Source organism: Drosophila obscura, unplaced genomic scaffold, assembly GCF_018151105.1.
Source record: "Drosophila obscura isolate BZ-5 IFL unplaced genomic scaffold, ASM1815110v1 contig_36, whole genome shotgun sequence".
NCBI classification, from domain to species: Eukaryota; Metazoa; Arthropoda; class Insecta; order Diptera; family Drosophilidae; genus Drosophila; species Drosophila obscura.
This window is the reverse complement of record NW_024542824.1, coordinates 239,725-259,689: the sequence shown is the minus strand read 5'-3', so window position 1 is coordinate 259,689 and position 19,965 is coordinate 239,725. Positions and strand designations below refer to the sequence as shown.

The window sequence follows — 19,965 nt, the reverse complement described above, 5'->3', positions numbered from 1 at the left end:
CGCTCATATAGCTTGCGCTCCCACTTCGAGCACAGTGATTCAACTGCTGTCAAAAATGGCTGTTGTCTGCAGTGCAAAGAAATGCGAATTCGGTGGCAACATAGTCAGCGATTCATTCCTTAGCTGCTGACTATGCGACAATGTCGCCCATATAAAATGTGCTGGTGTTGGTAATTTTGGACGACTACACGATCTCATCTCAAAACGTATGGGTCTGACTTGGTCATGTTTGGCCTGGCGGGAGATTGAGGCCGAAATGCGCACTTTTATGAGGCAGACTCGTACTGGCTTTCTGGATGTCCGGAAGCAATTTGTCGCTCTCAACGAGAAGTTCCTGACCTTGGAATCTCAATTTCTTGGCCTCAAGCTTCTGAGTGAATCCCCTAGACGGAAAATCCCGAACACCGATAACAGCAACTTTTTGCAACCTATTGGAATCGGAACGCCTTCTTCTCACCTACATACATCGGCATCCTTGGCTTCGCCGAGTGGTCATGCCTTGCCGGAAATCAATCCGTTTCTCACACCGACTAACAATGTAATGCCACTCACTGTATCCATCACTGCTGACACCGCTGTTAGTGCTTCCAGTGTGCGTATGTGCGATGACGTCCCCACTGTTCCTGCCACCGTTCCTGTTCCATTCATTGCATCGGCTGCTGCCATCGTTTCTGCCCCGGGACTCCAACTAAGAGCAGTAGTAACTCAAAAGGCAATCTTTGTCTCTCGCCTCCTCCCAGAAACCACACCGGAAGATGTTAAACTACATCTTAGTCATTATTTAAACTCACCGCCTGATGCCTTTACCATAACTGAATTTAATTTTAAACATAAGCGTAATATTTCATCCTTCAAAATTTTTATTCACGATTCTCTTCTATCCAAAGTCCTGGAACCGTCCGCATGGTCTGAGCACACTATTTTGCATGAATTTCTCCCAAGCAGCTATTCCCAGAGTCCTAGAGTCACTGTCCCTAAGATTTAAGAAAACTGAGGAACCATTTCACCATCCAATATTAGAATGTACGCAGTCTTTTGGGTAAATTGACCAAAATATATCCGGATAGCGCCCTTTTTGAATTCGACGCTATGGCTATAACTGAAACCTGGCTTAACTCTTCCGTCTCCGATCATGAAATTTTCATCCACAAGTTCACCACCTGCAGAATGGATCGACCATCATTTGCTGGTGGGGTTCTTATTGCAGTAAAACTGATTTTGCATCCGAGCTGTTTCCATTTAACAACACCCATGACATTGAATTTGTAGCAGTCAAAATCCGTATTGGAGCGTCGTTTATCTTTTTTACCTGTTCATACATTCCTCCTAGATCTGATGCTGTTGTTTATTTTAACCACCTTTCTGCCATTCATTCTGTAGTTTCTGCTGCAGGTTGTGCTGATCATATCATAGTAATGGGCGACTTCAACATACCACTTCTATCTTGGCAGCAGGATGAATCAAACATGCTGTTACCTGGTAGTCAACATGATATTGTTGATGGTATAATTGATGTCTCCCTTTCCCAAATTAGTTCCGTCAAAAACAATAGAGGTAGACTGTTAGATCTCACTTTCGTCAGCGATGCTTCTCGAGCAACGGTTGTCAGAGGTAGTCCTATGTATTTTCCTGAAGATCCGTACCATCCAACTCTGTCTATAGTTGTCGAGCTTTCGAATATTAATTCCATTATATCTTCAACTAATCTAATAAAGTGTTTTCATAAAACTAATTTCACCGATTTAAGTTTACATCTCTTGCAAATTGATTGGTCCTTTCTTCAGTCGTTATCAGATATAAATGGAATAGTCAACTCGTTTTATGACACGTTACACTCTGCTCTCAACACCTATGTTCCTGAAGTTACCATTCAGGTATCCTCCAAACCGCCCTGGTTCTCCAAGTATCTGTCCTACCTTAAAACTAAAAGATCCCGGCTATATAAAAAGTACCAACTACTGGTTCTTTATCTGAGCTGCATTTTAAAGTATTGCGCTCGAGCCATATGCCAACCTTTGACCTTCCTGTTTAATTTGTCTCTTGAACGTTCTTGCCTCCCCGTGATTGGAACGAATCCTACCTTATTCCTTTTCACAAAAAAGGGTCTAGATCCAACGTTGAAAACTACCGCGGTATTGCTAAACTTTCTGCTATTCCAAAGCTGCTAGATCACCTTCTTACTCGACAATTGCAACACGCATGTCGTAGAACAATATCCCCGTCGCAACATGGTTTTTTTAGTCATCGATCAACATCGACTAACCTTATAGAGTTCTCGTCTCTAATCAACCGAGGCTTTCAAAGCTGCTTGCAAACTGACGTAATTTTTACAGATTTCAGCAAAGCTTTTGATTCTGTTAATCATACTTTGCTGATCCATAAACTCTCTCTGTTAGGTTTTCCTGCAAATCTTGTAAATTGGATATCGACGTATCTGTCAAACGGCACACAGCGTGTTGTGTTCTCTAATGTTTTGTCAAATGTCGTGCATGTAACCTCAGGTGTTCCTCAAGGAAGTCATCTAGGTCCGCTGCTGTTTAATCTGTTTGTGAATGACTTAGCTCAAGTTATTTTGCACTCAGTTACACTAATGTATGCTGATGACGTCAAAATCTGTTTTTCATATTCTGATTGGTATTCGCACACTCGCCTTCAACTCGACCTCCATGAATTAAATAAGTGGTTTTTGATCCACTCTAAGCGCAAACTTATGACGTTTCACCGCCGAGCTCCACATTTGGTTTCCTACTCTTTAGGTTGCCATTTTGGTTTAACGGTGAACAAAGCTAAGGGCGTTTTAGCAATCATTAAGCGTTGGTCAAAAGAGTTTGACGACCCGTACATAACAAAATCACTAGACGTCTCATTGGTACGCCCGATATTGGAGTACTGTTCTTGTGTATGGATCCCTCAATACAAAGAGCAACAAATTCAAATTGAATCTGTTCAAAAACAATTTTTAATTTTTGCCCTTAGGAATCTGAACTGGGACTGGCAGACGGTTGCCTCCATACCGATCCAGGCTAAAACTACTCGACCTACCCTCCTTACACCATCGTAGAATTTGCAATGGCGTCTTATTCATTCACAATCTCATTCTTGGGCTTGTGGACTCCCAAACTCTGTTGGGACAGATACATTTTACAGTTCTTACTTCGCGCAGCACCAACCTTTCCGTGTTCTTTGCAATAATAACAATTCCTTTTACAATACAATATCTCCTGAACTATCCCTTGATACGATTGTACGTAACGTTTACCTTAACCTTAACCTAGCAAATTTTTAAAACCTTTCTTTTCTTCTTCTATTATATTTATTCTTTAATGATGTTTATTCCTATTATGGTTCATAGTTAGCAGATAATTGTTAATTAATTGAAATTGAAATAAATAAATAAAAAGGGGCTGGAGCGATGAAATATCATTACCTTACATTTCGAGGCATTTAAGTGTAACATATTTGCACAACACCATGACTGAAAGTAATTGAGATCGGATTGCGAGAGTGAAATGAAAAGTCCTTATACTGGACACAGAGTTTAACATCATCCGCATACATGAGTACTCGAGAGTTTGTTAATACTGAAGGCAGATCATTAATAAAGAGTGTGAATAGTAGGGGGCCTAGATGGCTGCCCTGTGGTACTCCAGAAGTAACCTTAACAGGTGAAGAGAAGGAGTTTTTGAAGAGGACTCTTTGAGAACTAGAACGAAGGTAGCTAGAAATCCATCTCAAAAGATTAGGCGGAAACCCTAAAAGGTCAAAATCATGAAGGTTTAATGGATAGGGTGAATAGTTTAAGCAGAGGTCCACACAGAACGTCGGCACAGTACCTGAGTACAGTACAGTACAGTAGGCCCAATATCGACCAACACTTCGAATGTAGGATGGTAGGAGTCTTCAGGTATAGTGAGCGGAAGGGCTCGGGTTAGCAACGCTATGGTCGGATCCGAGACAAAGCACAGATCAAGCAATCGACCCAAGGAATTTTTCACATGATTGACTTGAGACAGGGATAGGTCTAGCAAGCCGTCGATAAAGTCATGTCATGACATGTGCACAAGATTATTAGAATCGTTTACCGAAGACCAAACAGTACCTGGCAAACTAAAATCACCAAGAACTATCATATGGTCTTTATCTGATAGCGAGGAAGAAACAGTTTTTAAAGCGGACAGGTGATGCTCGTATATTAAGATATCCGAGGAAAGTGGAATATACGAGCAAGTAATGAAAATGGAAAAGCCCGGGAGCATCAGTTTTACGCACAGGAATTCCAGGTTTTGTTTAACCTGGACCATGAAATGTTCCGACGTGAAGTTTGAGTCCACTGCAATGAGGACCCCACCTCCACGTCGAGACGAACGGTCATTTTTAAAGTTGCGTACCGACCTGCCAAAAATTCGGAACTAAGGATGTCCGCTTTAACCAGGTCTCGGTAAACACAATAACATGGAACGATAATGCGAGACTCTCAAGAAAAAGAGTACTGAGCGTACTACGCAAGCCTCTAGCATTCTTTAAGGTAACTAAAAGAGAGGAAGTTAGTTTTTTGGATGGGTAGAAGTTGAGGTGGAAGATGAGGTTAAAGATGGAGCCCTGGTCTGACTTCTGGGAAGAGTTATGGGGGGCCTATTCTTTTTCTTAGCCTTAAACTCTTTGACTACCAAATACTCCGGCCAAAACTTGGCGGAACAAATGGTGTCAAATTGAGTCGGCGAGACGCTTATCTTAAAGGATGATATCTCCCTGGCGTAAGAAAAGTTAAATTTTTCCACCTTTAAGTCGACGGCTTCTATTTAGCTTTGTATAAAAGCGGTCACATTATTGGATGAGGTCACGGTCTAGCCGCGAGACAAAAACTTGTCGCATTGGTGGGACTCCCACCAGTGGTTTTGGCACCACAGGCCTAGTACCTATGATGCCTGTATCCGGTGGTATCCGGAGCGAAACTGATGGGATAGTTAAGGAGTTGGGTGCGGACTCGACGGACACGGACGCTGCAGACACTTCCAACTGCATACTCTCCGAAGTGACGCATTCGGCTCCCAGCAGCGATCGTTGCCCTTGGAGTAGCAAACGTAATCAACTGCTGCACTAAGGGAGTGGTCGGAGTAAGTTTTTCGGGTGCCGGCGGACATGAGGCAGTCGGCACTTGCAAGTCCGCGGAGTAGACTTCTTGCGCCTCGGAGACTCAGCCAGCAGCTGTAAGCTGCTGAACTGAGTGTCAATGGCCAAGAGCCGATCATATTGCTGTTTAAAGCCTATTGAAGCCACTCCGTTCCTGCCTCATGAACAAACGCATGTCGTTTTCCACAGCACAACTATAATGCAGAAAAGCCAGCAAGGGATATTGGGCTGGTCATGGGTGATCTGCTTCTTGCAGGTTTTTTTGGCGCAGACGACAGCAAATTCCATATTAATGTCTTTTATTTTTTTATTTCGAGGAAAAAACAATTCAAAACAAATAAAAATCAGACCAATGTGCAGAGCTGATGCTTAGAGCAATGCTTAAGGCGAAATCGGTAAAAATAAGATGAGAGTGGTTGCTGTAACAGCTTATAAGTGAGAAAAAGAACAATTATTGAGAGTAAGGTGATAGAGAGAGAGTGATAGGCGGCAAAAGCTACGACAAAGAGCAGCTAAACGTAATGAGAGCTATTTAAAACCAACATTTTCTAATTTAGAAAAAAAATTTTAGATTAAAAGTACTCAAGCTAGGAGAAATTTTTTTCCTTAATTTAATGACAAATTTAAAATATGAATTAAAAAAAGGAAATATTTGTTGCGATTATAATTTTATTAGATTTTTTAAAGAAACGGCCGGCGAAAATCCTCCAGCTGAACCCACCCCGAGGGTGCCGGCCGGGCAATGGGCACTGCATTATCCCGGATCGGGTAATGCACTCTCGCTTGCTCTGTCCGGGGTAATGCAGTGTCTAGCCAAGGCCGGATCCAGGTCCTCCCGACCAAAAATTTGGGGGAACTGAACCATGGCCATGGATGGAGGTGCCTGGCGGGTAGGCATAAAACGCTAGGGGGTGGTTCCCCCGATAAACATCAACTACGTATGGACCTTCGGGCCTAGTATGGAGCGGACAGATGGTCAAACACGGGTTGGGATGTCAACCCAAACGTCGGTGGAAAGCGTGACTGCTACCACCGGCGGGCACGGGGAGGAGCAATCCTCTCTGCGTGTCGCCAGCGGTCACACCTCTGATATGGCGGGAGCAGGTCATGTCAGTTGCAATGCTACTGCCACAAAACGGACTCACTCCAAGCTGAGCCGCACAGGTGCCTTAGTCGAGACAGACTCGGACCTGGAGAGCGAGTCTCGGTCAGCAAGACGGAGGAAGATAGCCTTCTCCGCTCGCCTGAACCAGGTTCCAGCTCCCTGCGTAGGGAAGGGCCGATGCGTTTTAGGGAGGGGATAAAGGCTAAGGCCCAATATAAGGCGGCGCTCAAAATCCGAAGCCGGCTCCAAGGCAGAGAAGACATCTCCCAAGAGGAGAAGTCCAAGCTAGCCTGGGCCGAGCAGAAGGTAGAGGAGGGCCACCTACACTTTGCACAAATGCCGCAAATGAAACCGACGAAGGTGGAATTTGCCAACAAGGTGGAGGAGATTCTCGCCACCAAAAGGCAACGCTCGACCGAGAGCGTCAGTAAGGACACTCCGGCGAGCAAGCGGCAACGCGGGCCCAAGGGGGTGGGACCTCCACCCAAAACGGCAAAGAAGCCCAAATCCAAGGCGAAGGTCAATGAGGTGACCAAACGACACCTGATCGTGGCACTCGTTGACCGGAGCGATGGGAATGGCAAGATGACGGAGGCGCGGTGGAAGATGGTGCACGCGCAGCTCGTAGAGTCGCTGTTCGGAAGAATGGAGGAGGACCCAACAGCCCCCATGACCACGTTCGATGGTGCTGGCTGGCTTAACGGGGTCGAAATACTGAAATGTATGGACGACCCCACACTCAAATGGCTGACGCAAACGGTCTGCCAAATGGAGGCGATGTGGGAGGGGGCCAGACTGGAGGTTGTGGACAGGGAGCTAATCCCGTCCATACCAAAGGCGAAGGTACTCTTCCCCATCGCAATCCAAGGAGACCGTGCGCTGAGGCTGCTACAGCGGCAGAACCCAGACGTGCCAACGGCGAACTGGAGGATCTTGCACATTGGGAGCCCACTACACAACGGGGCCCAGAGTGCGATCCTCTAAATCAGGAAGGAGGCAGAGGACCTGCTGTACCCCAGATTCGGGAAGATGGCGTGGGGCATGGGTAGCGTATACCTCCGCCTCAAAAAGCGCCACCCCAAAGACAAGGACACGCACAACCTGCAGGTAGACGAGATGGAGAAGGACCTCGGTCTGGAGTCCATCGTGGAGGCCGCTCAGGGTATGGCGCTGGACGACTCCGAAGAGGAGGAGGACGGAGACCTGACAATAATAGTCAACCCGTCGAGTGTAGTTGAGCCAGCCTCCCATGTCAGTGAGGGTGCTGCAGCTCAACCTACATAAAAGCAAGCTCGCGTCGACGGAGCTCCTCATCGCCATGAAGCAAGGGCCCGTCGACATAGCTCTGGTCCAGGAGCCATGGATTGCCTCTGGCAACGCTGTGGCCGGACTAAAGTCCTCCAACTACAACCTTTTCCACTCACAATCGGTAAGCAGGACCAGAACCGCCGTACTCGTACGGAAGGGCATCCATGCTTACCTTTTGTCTCATTACAGAACTGATGACCTGACTGCTGTGATGCTAGAAAGCGAGGAAAAGCACCTTATGGTCGCTTCCTGCTATATGGCACACGACAGGCCAGCTCCACCGGAAGAGCTAAGGAGTCTGGTGGCGGATGCCAGCCCGAAAGACCAGCAACTTCAGACGCCAATGCCCACCACAGCGTGTGGGGAAGCCCCGACATCAACGACAGAGCTGAGTCACTTCTAGACTTCATACTATCAACTAACCTAGATGTAGCAAACGTAGGGGAGGAACACACCTTCGTAGGTCCCACCTCGTCCAACGTACTAGATCTAACACTCGTAACGGGAAAGAGTACTTTGGTATCTGGCTGGAGAGTCCTTGAAAGACCATCCTTCTCAGACCACAAGTACATTCAATTCAAGTGCGAATTTAAACACTCTCCGAAGATAACTGTTTATAGAAACCCCCGGAACACAAACTGGGAAAAGTTTAAAAAAACAGTTACTTCGAAGCTCGCGACTCGCCCGGGCACAGTGAAATCCCCGGAAGACATAGAAACGTCCCTAGAGACCCTGTCCAAGGAACTACTGGATGCGTACCACGCATCATGCCCACCCTCGAGAACGAAAAAGAGGACCAAACCACTCTGGTGGAACCGGGACTTATTGCTTCAAAGAAACAACCTCAAAGAATTCTTCAAAATCGCCAAACAGGCGAACGAGGAGATAATCAATGAGGAATACAAAATCCTACTCAGGGAGTACAAGAATCAAATACGCAGGGCACAAAGAAACTCGTGGAGGAACTTCTGCTCCAATATCGAGAAAGTCCCAGAAACGTCTAGACTCCGGAAGCTGCTATCAAAGCAACCTACCATACAGAGTCAGCTCAAGCGAAACAATGGACAGTGGACTGAGGGCAGTGAAGAAGCCCTAACAGCACTAATGGAAGCTCACTTCCCAGGATGCACCGAGGTTGCTGACGCTACAACGCATCAGGACCTAGTAACTGAGGAAGAGCATCCCCCAACAGGTCTCATATCGTCTAAGAAAATCCACTGGGCTATAGACTCCTTTGCGGGTACAAAAGCACCTGGACTAGACGGTATATTCCCAGCCATGGTACAGGTGACCAAAGACGTGATCACCCCATGGCTCTCTGCAATATACTCAGCTTGCCTGAGCACAGGCTATATCCCTATCCAATGGAGGACCTCGAGGATTGTCTTCCTTCCAAAGGCAGGAAAGTGCAGCCATATGAGCCCCAAGGATTATAGACCGATAAGCCTTACATCCTTTCTACTCAAAACACTAGAAAAGCTGCTGGATCTACACATCAGGAATGATGTAGGGAGACTGATGTCAACCAACCAGCATGCCCACACCAAAGGGAAATCGGTAGAGACGGCACTGCACTCGCTAGTAGCCACCATCGAGAGAGCCCTCCATAATAAAAAGTATGCTCTAGGAGTGTTCGTAGACATATCCGGAGCATTCAACAACGTCACCACGAACGCTATTATGGACCGCCTAGAAGCGACCAACACACATCCCGCAATCAACCTCTGGATAAAGAACCTTCTAAGTTGCAGACGGGTGCAATCAGAGTGGGGCACCGCTTCCATGGTGAGGGGGGGCTCAAAGAGGCACACCACAAGGTGGGGTCCTGTCGCCCCTCCTGTGGAACCTGGTGGTCGACGACTTAATAAAGAGATTCGAGAGGAGAGCCCCAAAAATAACAGCCTATGCAGATGACATAAGCATAATTATTACGGGAGTATGTCCATCGACCCTCAGCTCCATAATGGAATCCACACTCAGGGAGATATGTGAGTGGGCAGGAAAAGTAGGACTCAGTATCAACGCGGACAAGAGATACAAGGTACCGGCATGGATCCCCTTGAAAATTGATAAAACCAGGCTGACCCCGAAAGCACAAGTCAAATACCTCGGCATAGTACTGGATAGCAAGCTGGCATGGAGGCCCAATGTAGTGGAAAGGGTGAAGAAGGCCACCATTGCGCTATACGCATCCAAGAAGATGCTTAGCAGCATATGGGGCCTGTCACCTGCTCTAATGCACTGGATCTACACCTCGGTGGTGCGACCGACTCTGCTGTACGGAGTCTTAGTGTGGTGGCAAGCGACAGAAAAGAAGACGCACAATAAGCTTATGGAAAGGACCCAGCGGCAAGCACTGCTCTGCATTACGGGGCGCTGGGGTAAACCCCGACAAAAGCTCTCGAAACCATAATCGGAATCGACCCCCTGGACATCCACGCTCAACTGACTGAAGGAAAGGCGGCACAACGCTTAGTAGCATCAGGCAATATGTCTCTACAAGGATTCGGGCACAGTTCAATTGGCCGAGACATGACCAGTATATCTGACTACATGAACCCCCAAACTGGCCTGGATGTAAATACAACCTCATACATGGGACCCGACGATTGGAAAAGGGGTCGGGACCAGACTCAACACCTTAACATCTATACTGACGGCTCCAAGATGGAAGGAGGAGTAGGAGCAGGCATATACTGTACAGACCCTGAGATAAGGCTGTCCTATAAGCTACCGGACCAATGCAGCATATTCCAGGCGGAAGTCTTCGCCATACGGAAAGCGGCAGAGGCTGCTCAGTCTACGGATCGTCCACACGACGTGATCAACCTGTTCGTGGACAGCCAGGCGGCGATAAGATCCATGCAGTCGTCGGCGGTCAGTTCCAGAAATGTCTTGGCAAGCAGGGAGGCACTAGATATCCTAAGCACGACAAAGTCAGTGCGGATGTACTGGGTTCCCAGCCACCAAGGCATCGATGGCAACGAGATGGCGGACGGTCTGGCTAAGGACGGCGTCGGGCTAGCAAACGACAGAACTGAAAACGTGCCTGTCTCCCTTAGAACGCTCCAAAGCGATTTAGAGAAACGGGCCGACACACAGGCAAGAAGCAGTTGGAGCAGAACCACCACCTGTAGAACCTCAAAAACCATGTGCAAGGAGCGCAATAGGAAACTCAGCCACTACATACTGCACCTCCCACGGAAGGACTGCAGAATGTTGGTGGGAATACTCACAGGTCACTGTCTGGCCGCGGCACATGCTGTCAAACTAGGCATCACCAACAGTGGCAACTGCAGGAAATGCGAGGAATCCGGGGCAACTGAAACCCTGGAACATCTCATCTGCAACTGCCCGGCTCTCTCAAGGGCTAGGAGAATATACCTGGGCGCCCCGGTACTGGCATCACTGGAAGATGCCTCCAAAAGGACGCCAGGGGAACTGCTAGCCTTTGCCAAAAACACTTCGATTCTTAAGGACTTCAAAACTTCATAAATATTTTCGAAAGGTTCATACACCCCCATCCGGACAACTAAGGGCCATATTGGCCTATGCGTGGCCCCGTGAGGGGCGTCTGGGTTAACCTAACCTAACCTTTTAAAGAAACGTAATTTTTCACTATTTTCAATTTTAAGCGAGATATAAAAAAGGCCATATTTGGCCAAGCATTGGACTGGACGAAAAAATAGTTGCAATGTTCAGCAAACAAACAAAAGAAAATACGATTACTACAATTGAACCTTTAAGAAGATATTAGCTATTTTCCATTCCAACACAAGCTAACTAAACGCAGTGGCGTAGCTCGGTAAGAAAGGGTCCCGGTGCAAAAAAAAAAATTGGGGCCCAACCTAAAGTCAGATACTTTATCATTAAGAAGGTTTTGTGTGAGCTTTATGGATTAATAATTTTGGTATTAGGACATGAGGTAAATCGAATTCTTTATTTAAAATGTATGTGTTCAAAAAACTTTATTGTACATTTAACAAAATTACAATCTTTATTTTTCATTACTTTTCGCAAAATTACAATACTCGACAAAATTTAACTTTTTATTTCCGATTCGAACAGAACCGACTTTTTCCCGATAGATTACTTTTTTACAGCCGTACTCAAAAAGAGTTAAGGGGTATATTAAATTTGTGGTAAAAGTGGATGTGTGTAACGCAGAGAAGAACACGTTTCCGACCCCATAAATAGCCGAGTCGATAGAGCCATGTCTGTCTGTCCGTCCGTCCGTTTTGTTTGTCGGCTGTTTTGTTTTGTTTCCAGACTCATATCTGCGTACTGCTACAAGTGTATTTCAAAATTTCGCCTTCCGCATTCCGCCAACACAAAGGACGAAAATCTGTGGCAGGCACAATTTTAAATATACGATAAAACTAAAAACGCAGTATCGTAGAGAATGACCTCTCTACCAGATTACCGAATCTGAATCAGATCGGATAGTATTTTTAGCCAGAATGAAGAAATGAATTTTCAGTTGCTTTTTTAAATTCTACATTAATCACAAAAGCTCAAAAATGTATATACTGAGTACGGGTACACGTTCCTTCTCGTTTATATTTGTTTATACAGTGAACAATGCCAGCAAGACGCCAGGGGGCCCAGTTGCACCGTCGAACAAATAATAAAATATTCATGAGACATAGTAGAGAAGAAAGAACATTCAAACGAATCGAAGAAGATAACGAAAAAGTGCGTGAGGGCATGTCGCAATTACATGAATCTCAATCAAAACAGGTACGAAATGAATGAAATGAGCAAAGACAATTGGAACAGAAACGTGGGCGCCGCTACATTAGTCCATTCGCAAATGCAAATGATGCTTCCAAGTGACATCGTTTGAAGCAACAGAAATAATCAACAATACTGCGGAAAATGTTAAACAATACAATTCTACATTTGAAATCAAAGGAAAAGCTTACCACAAAATAGGCTCATTGCTGCCAATGTTTAGCGAAGCACATTTACAAATAAACTTCATAAATCATAAATCTCGCACTCGCTCATCGCGTAGATTCTCGTTGCGCTTACAATAGCCTTACTTCGGCAATAGCCAGCCGCATAGTTGGAATGTACGAACTACTTAAGCATCACAATGAATTATTGAAATTATTCATCAAACAAACATTTAAGTCTTTAATAAGATTTATTACAAAATTACACGTATTCAGTCAAACAAAATGCTGGATGTATTAAGTTGAACGGAAAAAACGAGTATTACTTCATGCACACATTTTAATTTGGTTAGTCGAAAAATACCCTCTAAGGAAACAGAGAGTGTAATTTCTGCAAAAATTCCAGATCCGTCTACTGATCAACTACTGTTCGATATAAATACCACAAACATGATTCATGGCCCAAGAGGTGATATGAATCGCTTATCGTCTTGCATTCAAAATGGAAAATTTACAAAGCCTTGTCCAAATGTTGAATTCTGCAGTTCAGTAAAATTTATCAAATACATTTGCAAGTATATAAATAAAGGCAGCGATATGGCTTTGATTCAAATTCAAAATGCTGATGTGAAATGATTTAATGAAACTAGTATTGTATGTTTTGTATGACTATGTTTTTTAAAGATATGAATGAAATTATACTAATACACAACAAAAACAAGAAGGAACGTTGTGAGTGCCTTCTGTGGACGCGACTCTTCTTTTATACCCGTACTCAGTCAGTATATACGGTGGGGAGCAAAAGTGATTATATACTCAGTATCACCGACTTTCGTCTCCCATAACAGCTAAACGAATAAAGCAAAGAAAACCAAATATTTTTCATATATCAATTACTTTATTCTTAGAAAATAACAGAAACAGATGGGAAGCTTTCATAGAGAGAAAAATAGAAAACCAAAACAGCTCGCATGTACTCAGTTTTGACCTTTTTACAAAAATTTAAGAAAATCACTTAAACTTAATATTTTGTCCTGGATGGGGTGGGGGTACCCACTGCACATTAATTTCTTCATTCTGGCTATAATAATGATCTGAACCAGATTCACCAATCTGGTAGATATGGTCATTCTCTACGAAACTGTGGAAAGGGCGAAAAGGGGCGAGGCGAAATTTTGAAATGCACTTGTAGCAGTGTGATATCCACTGAGTCTGAACACACAATTTTGTTGCTCTAGCTCTTATAGTCTCTGGGCGAACCTAGTTGAACCTTACCCTTAAGAACCTTAATTGAACAATTTAATTTGATTACCTGAATATGTGTGAGTAATCCTTATTGGCACTTGTGTTTCCTTTAAGCTGCCCCAAAGCGGTTTGTTTAGCTCTTTGTAGTATATTAGTCGAATCTTCATTACCAAAGTCTTGGTAAAATTCTTTAATATTGTCCCTTAATTGATGAAAGCGCCCTGTTATTCCCTGATACTGGTGTAACTTTTCCATAGTGTAACGAAGCTTATATTAATTCAGTAATTTTAATTCTGCACTAAAATCTTTTATGGTTTCACGAATTTGTCAATAAAAATAACACACGTAAGTGAAGCCAACACAGTTGCCTGTTCATGTGTAAGTGCACTCTGTTGTAACTAATTTATAAGAACTGAGACATTTTCGTATTCGAACGTGACCTTTCCAACAAATTTTAGCGAGCATGCGTTAACGTTGTGAAACTTTAAGCTGTTCCAGTATACTTACAAACAGTATACATACTCGTATAAAAGCATAATACAAATACGTACGTAAATATATACATATATTTGCATAGGCAACAACTACAGTGAGCGGTAACGGCTTGGAAAAAAAAACGTTCCAAACTTTCTGTACGCTTGTGTTTGTATCGTCAAAGAGAACAGGAGGGGAAGGTTTGTTTCGAGGCCGAAGCATTTGATACCCTTCGTTCGTTCTTTTCCTCAGGTAGGGTATTATCATTGACAAAAAGATTTCACCAAGTATAAATAATTTAACAAATCAGAGGTGCCACAGAAATCCCGAGCGAAATGGAAATCCGTGCAGAGGATTTTCGCGTAAAAATTTCAGCGGTGCTACAGAACTCCGAGCGTTTTTATTTTTCTTAACAATTTAACAAACAAAATTCGAACTAAGACTAACTCCTTCCAAGCTTAAATTATCTCAGCGTTCATTTCGCAGTTTCATTAATATGAGTTTTCGCAATGAGTTTTGAATATTTTTCTTATATGATATAAAACATTTGATTGTTCAAAGATGTACTTTTATAATTTCAAAATAGCTAAGAAGGAACGTGTGAGTCGCTTCTGCTGACGAGACTCTACTTATACCCGTACTCAGTCAATATATAAATTGTTGAGCGTATAACTTATTGAGAATTCAAAAAAAATGTACATTTTTAGTCTGGACAGCATTTCACAACGCGTGCTTTCTCGTTTCTGCTCGATCCAAAACTGATCTCGCTCTTCATTTTATTCTTTTCGTTTCTCCTTCTTTTTCTCTGCATTGAGAGTATCTCTATATGTGTTGGTGCTGAGAGCATAATTACAGCCCTGCAGCTCTGGCTGTCACGTCATGAAAGTGTCATAGGAAAAATTGTTCGGGCTCGACGTCGACAAAGGCAGCGACGTCGACGTCAGCATGAAATTCTGACCAGCTTCAACTGCTGCAGATCGAAGCTGACTCGTAAGAAAGAGAAGCAGATGTCCATAGATTTCCCTCTCTCTCATATTTTTAGTTTTCTGCACCTGCATTTGACCCTAACTCTTCTACTCTCGCGCATTTCGTCTCCTCAAAGGGATGTGGGGAGAAAAACCGATTACACTAGTCAACACGATTTTTCCTCAAGGAACAAAACGAACTTTTTCTTAAAGATTTCGGGCTTAGAAATGGTTTGATGATATTTGATTTTTTCTATGGCAGAACTTTTTTTTAAAGAATTTTTGAAAACTAGTATTTTTTTTAAAGTTTTTTTCAGAGGTAGCGCTTTGCTATTTTGAAAAGATAATTAAAACAGCTAGAAGTTAAGCCCAAACACTTTGTGATTACAGCTTACCGTCTGGGAAATATAAAGCATTGAAATGAAAAAATTATGATTTTTGTGCGGTATTTTTTACGAAATTTTGACTTTAAGGTATCGCTCATTAAAATCTATGGAGAGACTTTGGAGCTAAAATTCGTTAACCAAACCTAAAATATGGAAAAAATTAACAAAAAATACCTTTCGAAAGGTTGCGAGCTTAATTTACTTTTCGCAAGACTTTTGGAGGAACACAAAGCCAAATTCATTTCTGGAGTATGTGATTTAACGGGTGAATTCAAATAGGACATATTTTGGATTGATGGACCTTGCGAAAAGTAAATTAAGCCATGAGACAAATCGGGTACCAACTGTAAGGCATGGCGAAGGTAGCATAGTGGTTTGTGGGTGTATAGGTGCAGCTGGAGCTGTACGAATGGTTTTCATTGATGGCAAAATTGACAAGGATATGTACAATGATAGTTTGAGTGACAAATTGCATCCATGTGCCATTAAATTTGGGCATATTCCAAAGGCCATCTTGTACCAGCCAAAAAAATTCCGAAAAAATGCATCTTTATTTGATCAAATCTTGCTCATTTCCCACTTCAACCAGCTGAAAACTCAGCTCCAGTTACCTGACTTAAGTTCCATAAAGCATGTTTGCAGAAATTTGGAAAAAAGGATACGAACACCAAAAATTTCATCGAAAGAATCCTTAAAAATGGCTCTGCTTGTTTAGTGGGTCAATATTAATGCATAGGTCACCAAAAACTTTGGGGAAAAGGTGTGCCGAGGACTTATAGACATCATTAAGAATGAATGTGTAGCTGTAATATTCAAATATTACTTGAAGAACCTAAAGACTGTCCGAATAATTTATCTGCGTCAAAAAGTGACTTTTTTGCTTTAGTTAATTTTTATAAGGATACCATAGTAGAAAATGTAAATATTTTTTTGTGAACGGATAGTAGATTTGTTGATCTTTGATATAAAATTAACTTTTTATGTTTAACTTAACCGTACGCCGAGTTATAGGTGTTTAAACTAGAGTGACAAGGGTGTCCGAATAATATGTGTGCCTACTGTATGTGTATTGCTTTATAAAAATCAGAACATAACTCAGAAGTTAGTTCAGAAAATATTACCTTCCATGGCTAAATATATATATTTTTTTTTTATCATTTCAGGAGCATTGGTGCTCATTAACCCGATCGAGTCGGTTAAGGAAGGCCCTACAGATAATTAAAAATAATTAAATCAACGAAAAATCTAGAAAATCTGTGTAAAATAAATATATTTACTTTTATTTGAATGAAGTGTTTAAAGAAATTTTTGGGTGGCTTTCACATATGAAATTATCAGGTGATTTCATATAGGACATTTCAAAAGAGTCACGAGTGATTTTATATGGGACATTTCGAATGAGTCACGAGTGACATTTTCGGAAGTTTCCCCAGTGAAATCACTCGAGGCATGTCCCGAGTGATTTCACTCATGGCTTATACGTATAAGCCACCGGTGAAATCACTAGAAAATTCAGTGAAAATTTCATATGAAGTTTCACGAGTGACAAAAGCGGATATGTCCATACAAATATCATCTGGAGTTTCACCAGTGAGTCACCAGCGGCAGAGGACATGCCATGAGTGATTCACCGAATGAATCACGAGTGAAAATTGACTTTTGGAACTGCAGGGAGTGTTCTTAATTGTTAGTAATATATATTTGTACAGTGGTATTAGGGGATAGTACTGCTACAATTCGGCCTATCCTCACAGTGAGGATCTCCTGATTCTCTTTGCCATGTTTCTTGTTATTATGCTGCTCTCAGCCATTTTTCTCAACCTTTTTTTTTCTTGAATTTTTTCTTTAAATTTCGCTTGCTATTATCTTATACCGTGAATCAGCTACATCCTCATCATTCTTATTTAAATTGATTTCATGTTCATGTTCATCATTTACATTTTCATTTTCTAACTTTACATTTACATTCTCTTCATTATGTGATGATTCATTATATAAATTTTCTTTTTTATATAATTCAATATTTACATTTTGTTGATTACTTACATCTTCTTCATCATCTAACTCATTATTTACATTTTCTTCATCATCTAATTCATTATTTACATTTTCTTCATTGTCAAATCCAATATTTACATTTTCTTAATCACCTAATTCAATATTTACATTTTCTTCATCATTTAATTCATTGTTTACATTTTCTTCATCATTTTATTCTTTGTGTACATTTTGATCATAGACCCATGGTTTAATATTGTGGACAGCCCATATTCCTGAATAGGGGATTTGAGTTTGTTGGAATCCTTCTATATATTGCACAACATACCTATCGTTATCTAAAACTTTTGAAATTCTATACGGTCCCTTGAACTGGAGATAGTTTACTGGACGTTCCTGGTTGTGAGTTGAAATTTCTAATCATAATATAATCATCAATAGAATATACTCTGGGTCTATGTCGCTTTGTATCAACGTAACTCTTATTGTACTCTTGAACTTTCTGTTGAACTATTGCTGCTTTGCATCTTTTATGATCTAAGTCTCTTTGATCGCTACTTTGATTTTCTTTGATTTTCTGTTCTCTTTTAAACTATCTTACTATTGCCCTTTTGTTATACACCAAAGAGCATTACGCTCGGGTATTCGTCTATGCTTCTATTTTTTGTGTTATTCATTGCAAACTCCACTTTGTCCAATACTTTATGCCATTGCTCATTTTTTTCTACGTCTCGAATCTTGGCAATCATTGGTCCTAAATCTCTATTAATTCTTTCCACTTGCCCGTTAGCTTGCGGAGACCCTGTTGCTATTTTTATGTGTAGGGGGGTACAAGAATAACAAAACTTTGCACAAATTAGTTCGTTTTAATCTTTTTTTATTCCGCTTCGTGAGCTTTCCGCCGATCGTATTCCAACCAACCAGTCCCGGCTCGATCAAGATCTCCGCTTCCTCCCCTATCGATATTCTTCTCCCGATCTATTCTAATATCTTCTACTCGCAACTCCACTGCATGTATCGAGTTGGTGAACGATGCTTACGCGCGCTCCTTAATATTTAAATGGTGTCTCTCTAAGTATTTACAGTACTCTACTTATATTACTACAATTCGGCCATCCTGACCGGAGTGCTCCTGAACTCCTTACAGTTGCCTTGGCTTCTTGTTGGCCTTCTTTTTTGTTACAGGTGGTTTCATTCTTATTTTACTATCCTTAATCTATATATTACAATCGTTTTGTCTGTCATTTTTCCCTGTGACTTTTGCCTCGTTTCCTTTTCCCAGCCATGGCTTCATATTCGCTACCGCCCACACTCCTTTGTACGGGATCCTAGACTGCTGAAATCCTTCTACATCTTCCAATACGTATCTATCGTTTCTTAACACTTTAGCTATCCTATACGGCCCTTTGAACTTCGGAATAAGTTTTTTAGATACCCCTATATGGGCATCGAAGTTTTTCACCATGACTAGATCGTTGTCTTTGTATACATGTGGCTTTTTCCGTCTTGCGTCTGCTGCCTGTTTGTTGTAGTCCTGTACCTTTTCCTGATGAGTGTTTGCTTCTGATCTAATTTTTTCTAAGTCCCTGGTCACTCGTTGCTCGGTTAGCTCTTTTAAGCAATCACCTAGTAGATCTGACACTTCGCCTCTCTGCCTGACCCCGAATAACATACGACTCGGGTGTTCATTAACTGTCCTTTGAATTGTGTTGTTAATTGCGTGTTCAACTGTTCGTACCACTGTATCCCAGTGTAAACCTTTCTCCGGGTCGACGAGCTTTGCGATCATTGGTCCTAAGCTTCTGTTAACTCTCTCTACCTGGCCGTTGGCTTGTGGCGATCCTGTTGCTATCTTTATGTGCTTAACGTCGTTCTGCTCTAAAAAATCCCCGAACTCTTTTGACGTGAAACAGCTTCCTCTGTCTGATATGATGCTTCTCGGTCTGCTGTAAGCTCGAAAATAATCGTTCATTGCCTTAACTGCTTCCCTTGAGTTAGTGGTTTTTGTTGTGTAAAGCCTTACAAACTTGGTGAACGCGTCTATAACTACTAATATATGCTTGTTCGCTCTACTTTTGTCAACCGGTCCAAAATGGTCGATATGTACCACATCGAATGGAACCGATCCTTTTGGTACCTTGTGCAAAAACCCTTCCTCCTTTCCGTGCTTCGCTGAATACGCTAAGCATTTGAGACAATTCTCTATGTGCTTTTTGGTTTTTTTCCTAACGCTTGGGAACCAGTAACTCTTCGATATCGCATCGGTCATTTTGTCTATTCCAATGTGTCCTAACTCATCGTAGTATTTATAGAGTACATGGCTTTCCATCTCCTCGGGTACGCAGAACAGGAGGGTATCGTTATCCTTCTTTCTATATATCACTCCGTTTCTCATCTCGTAATGTTTGTGCTCGGATTTCTGCAATATCTCTTTTAACTTTAACAATTTGTCGTCT

The 19,965-nt window shown here is 42.4% G+C and overlaps 1 protein-coding gene across 8 annotated transcripts in view; it reads right to left on the bottom strand.

The window, feature by feature from the left end:
- LOC111081473 (proton-associated sugar transporter A) overlaps positions 1–14,135 on the bottom strand; it is a 235,664-nt gene extending 221,529 nt beyond the window's left edge. For 2 of the 8 annotated variants that reach the window (XM_041594721.1, XM_041594719.1), the window contains exon 1: positions 13,754–13,951. In XM_041594721.1, coding sequence (XP_041450655.1) covers positions 13,754–13,853 — 100 coding nt within the window. In that variant the 5' untranslated portion in view covers positions 13,854–13,951. Of the gene's footprint in view, positions 1–13,753 lie in introns of all 8 variants that reach the window. The other 6 variants (XM_041594724.1, XM_041594723.1, XM_041594725.1 and 3 more) reach the window with 6 other exon arrangements.
- Between the last annotated feature and the right edge of the window lie 5,830 nt (positions 14,136–19,965).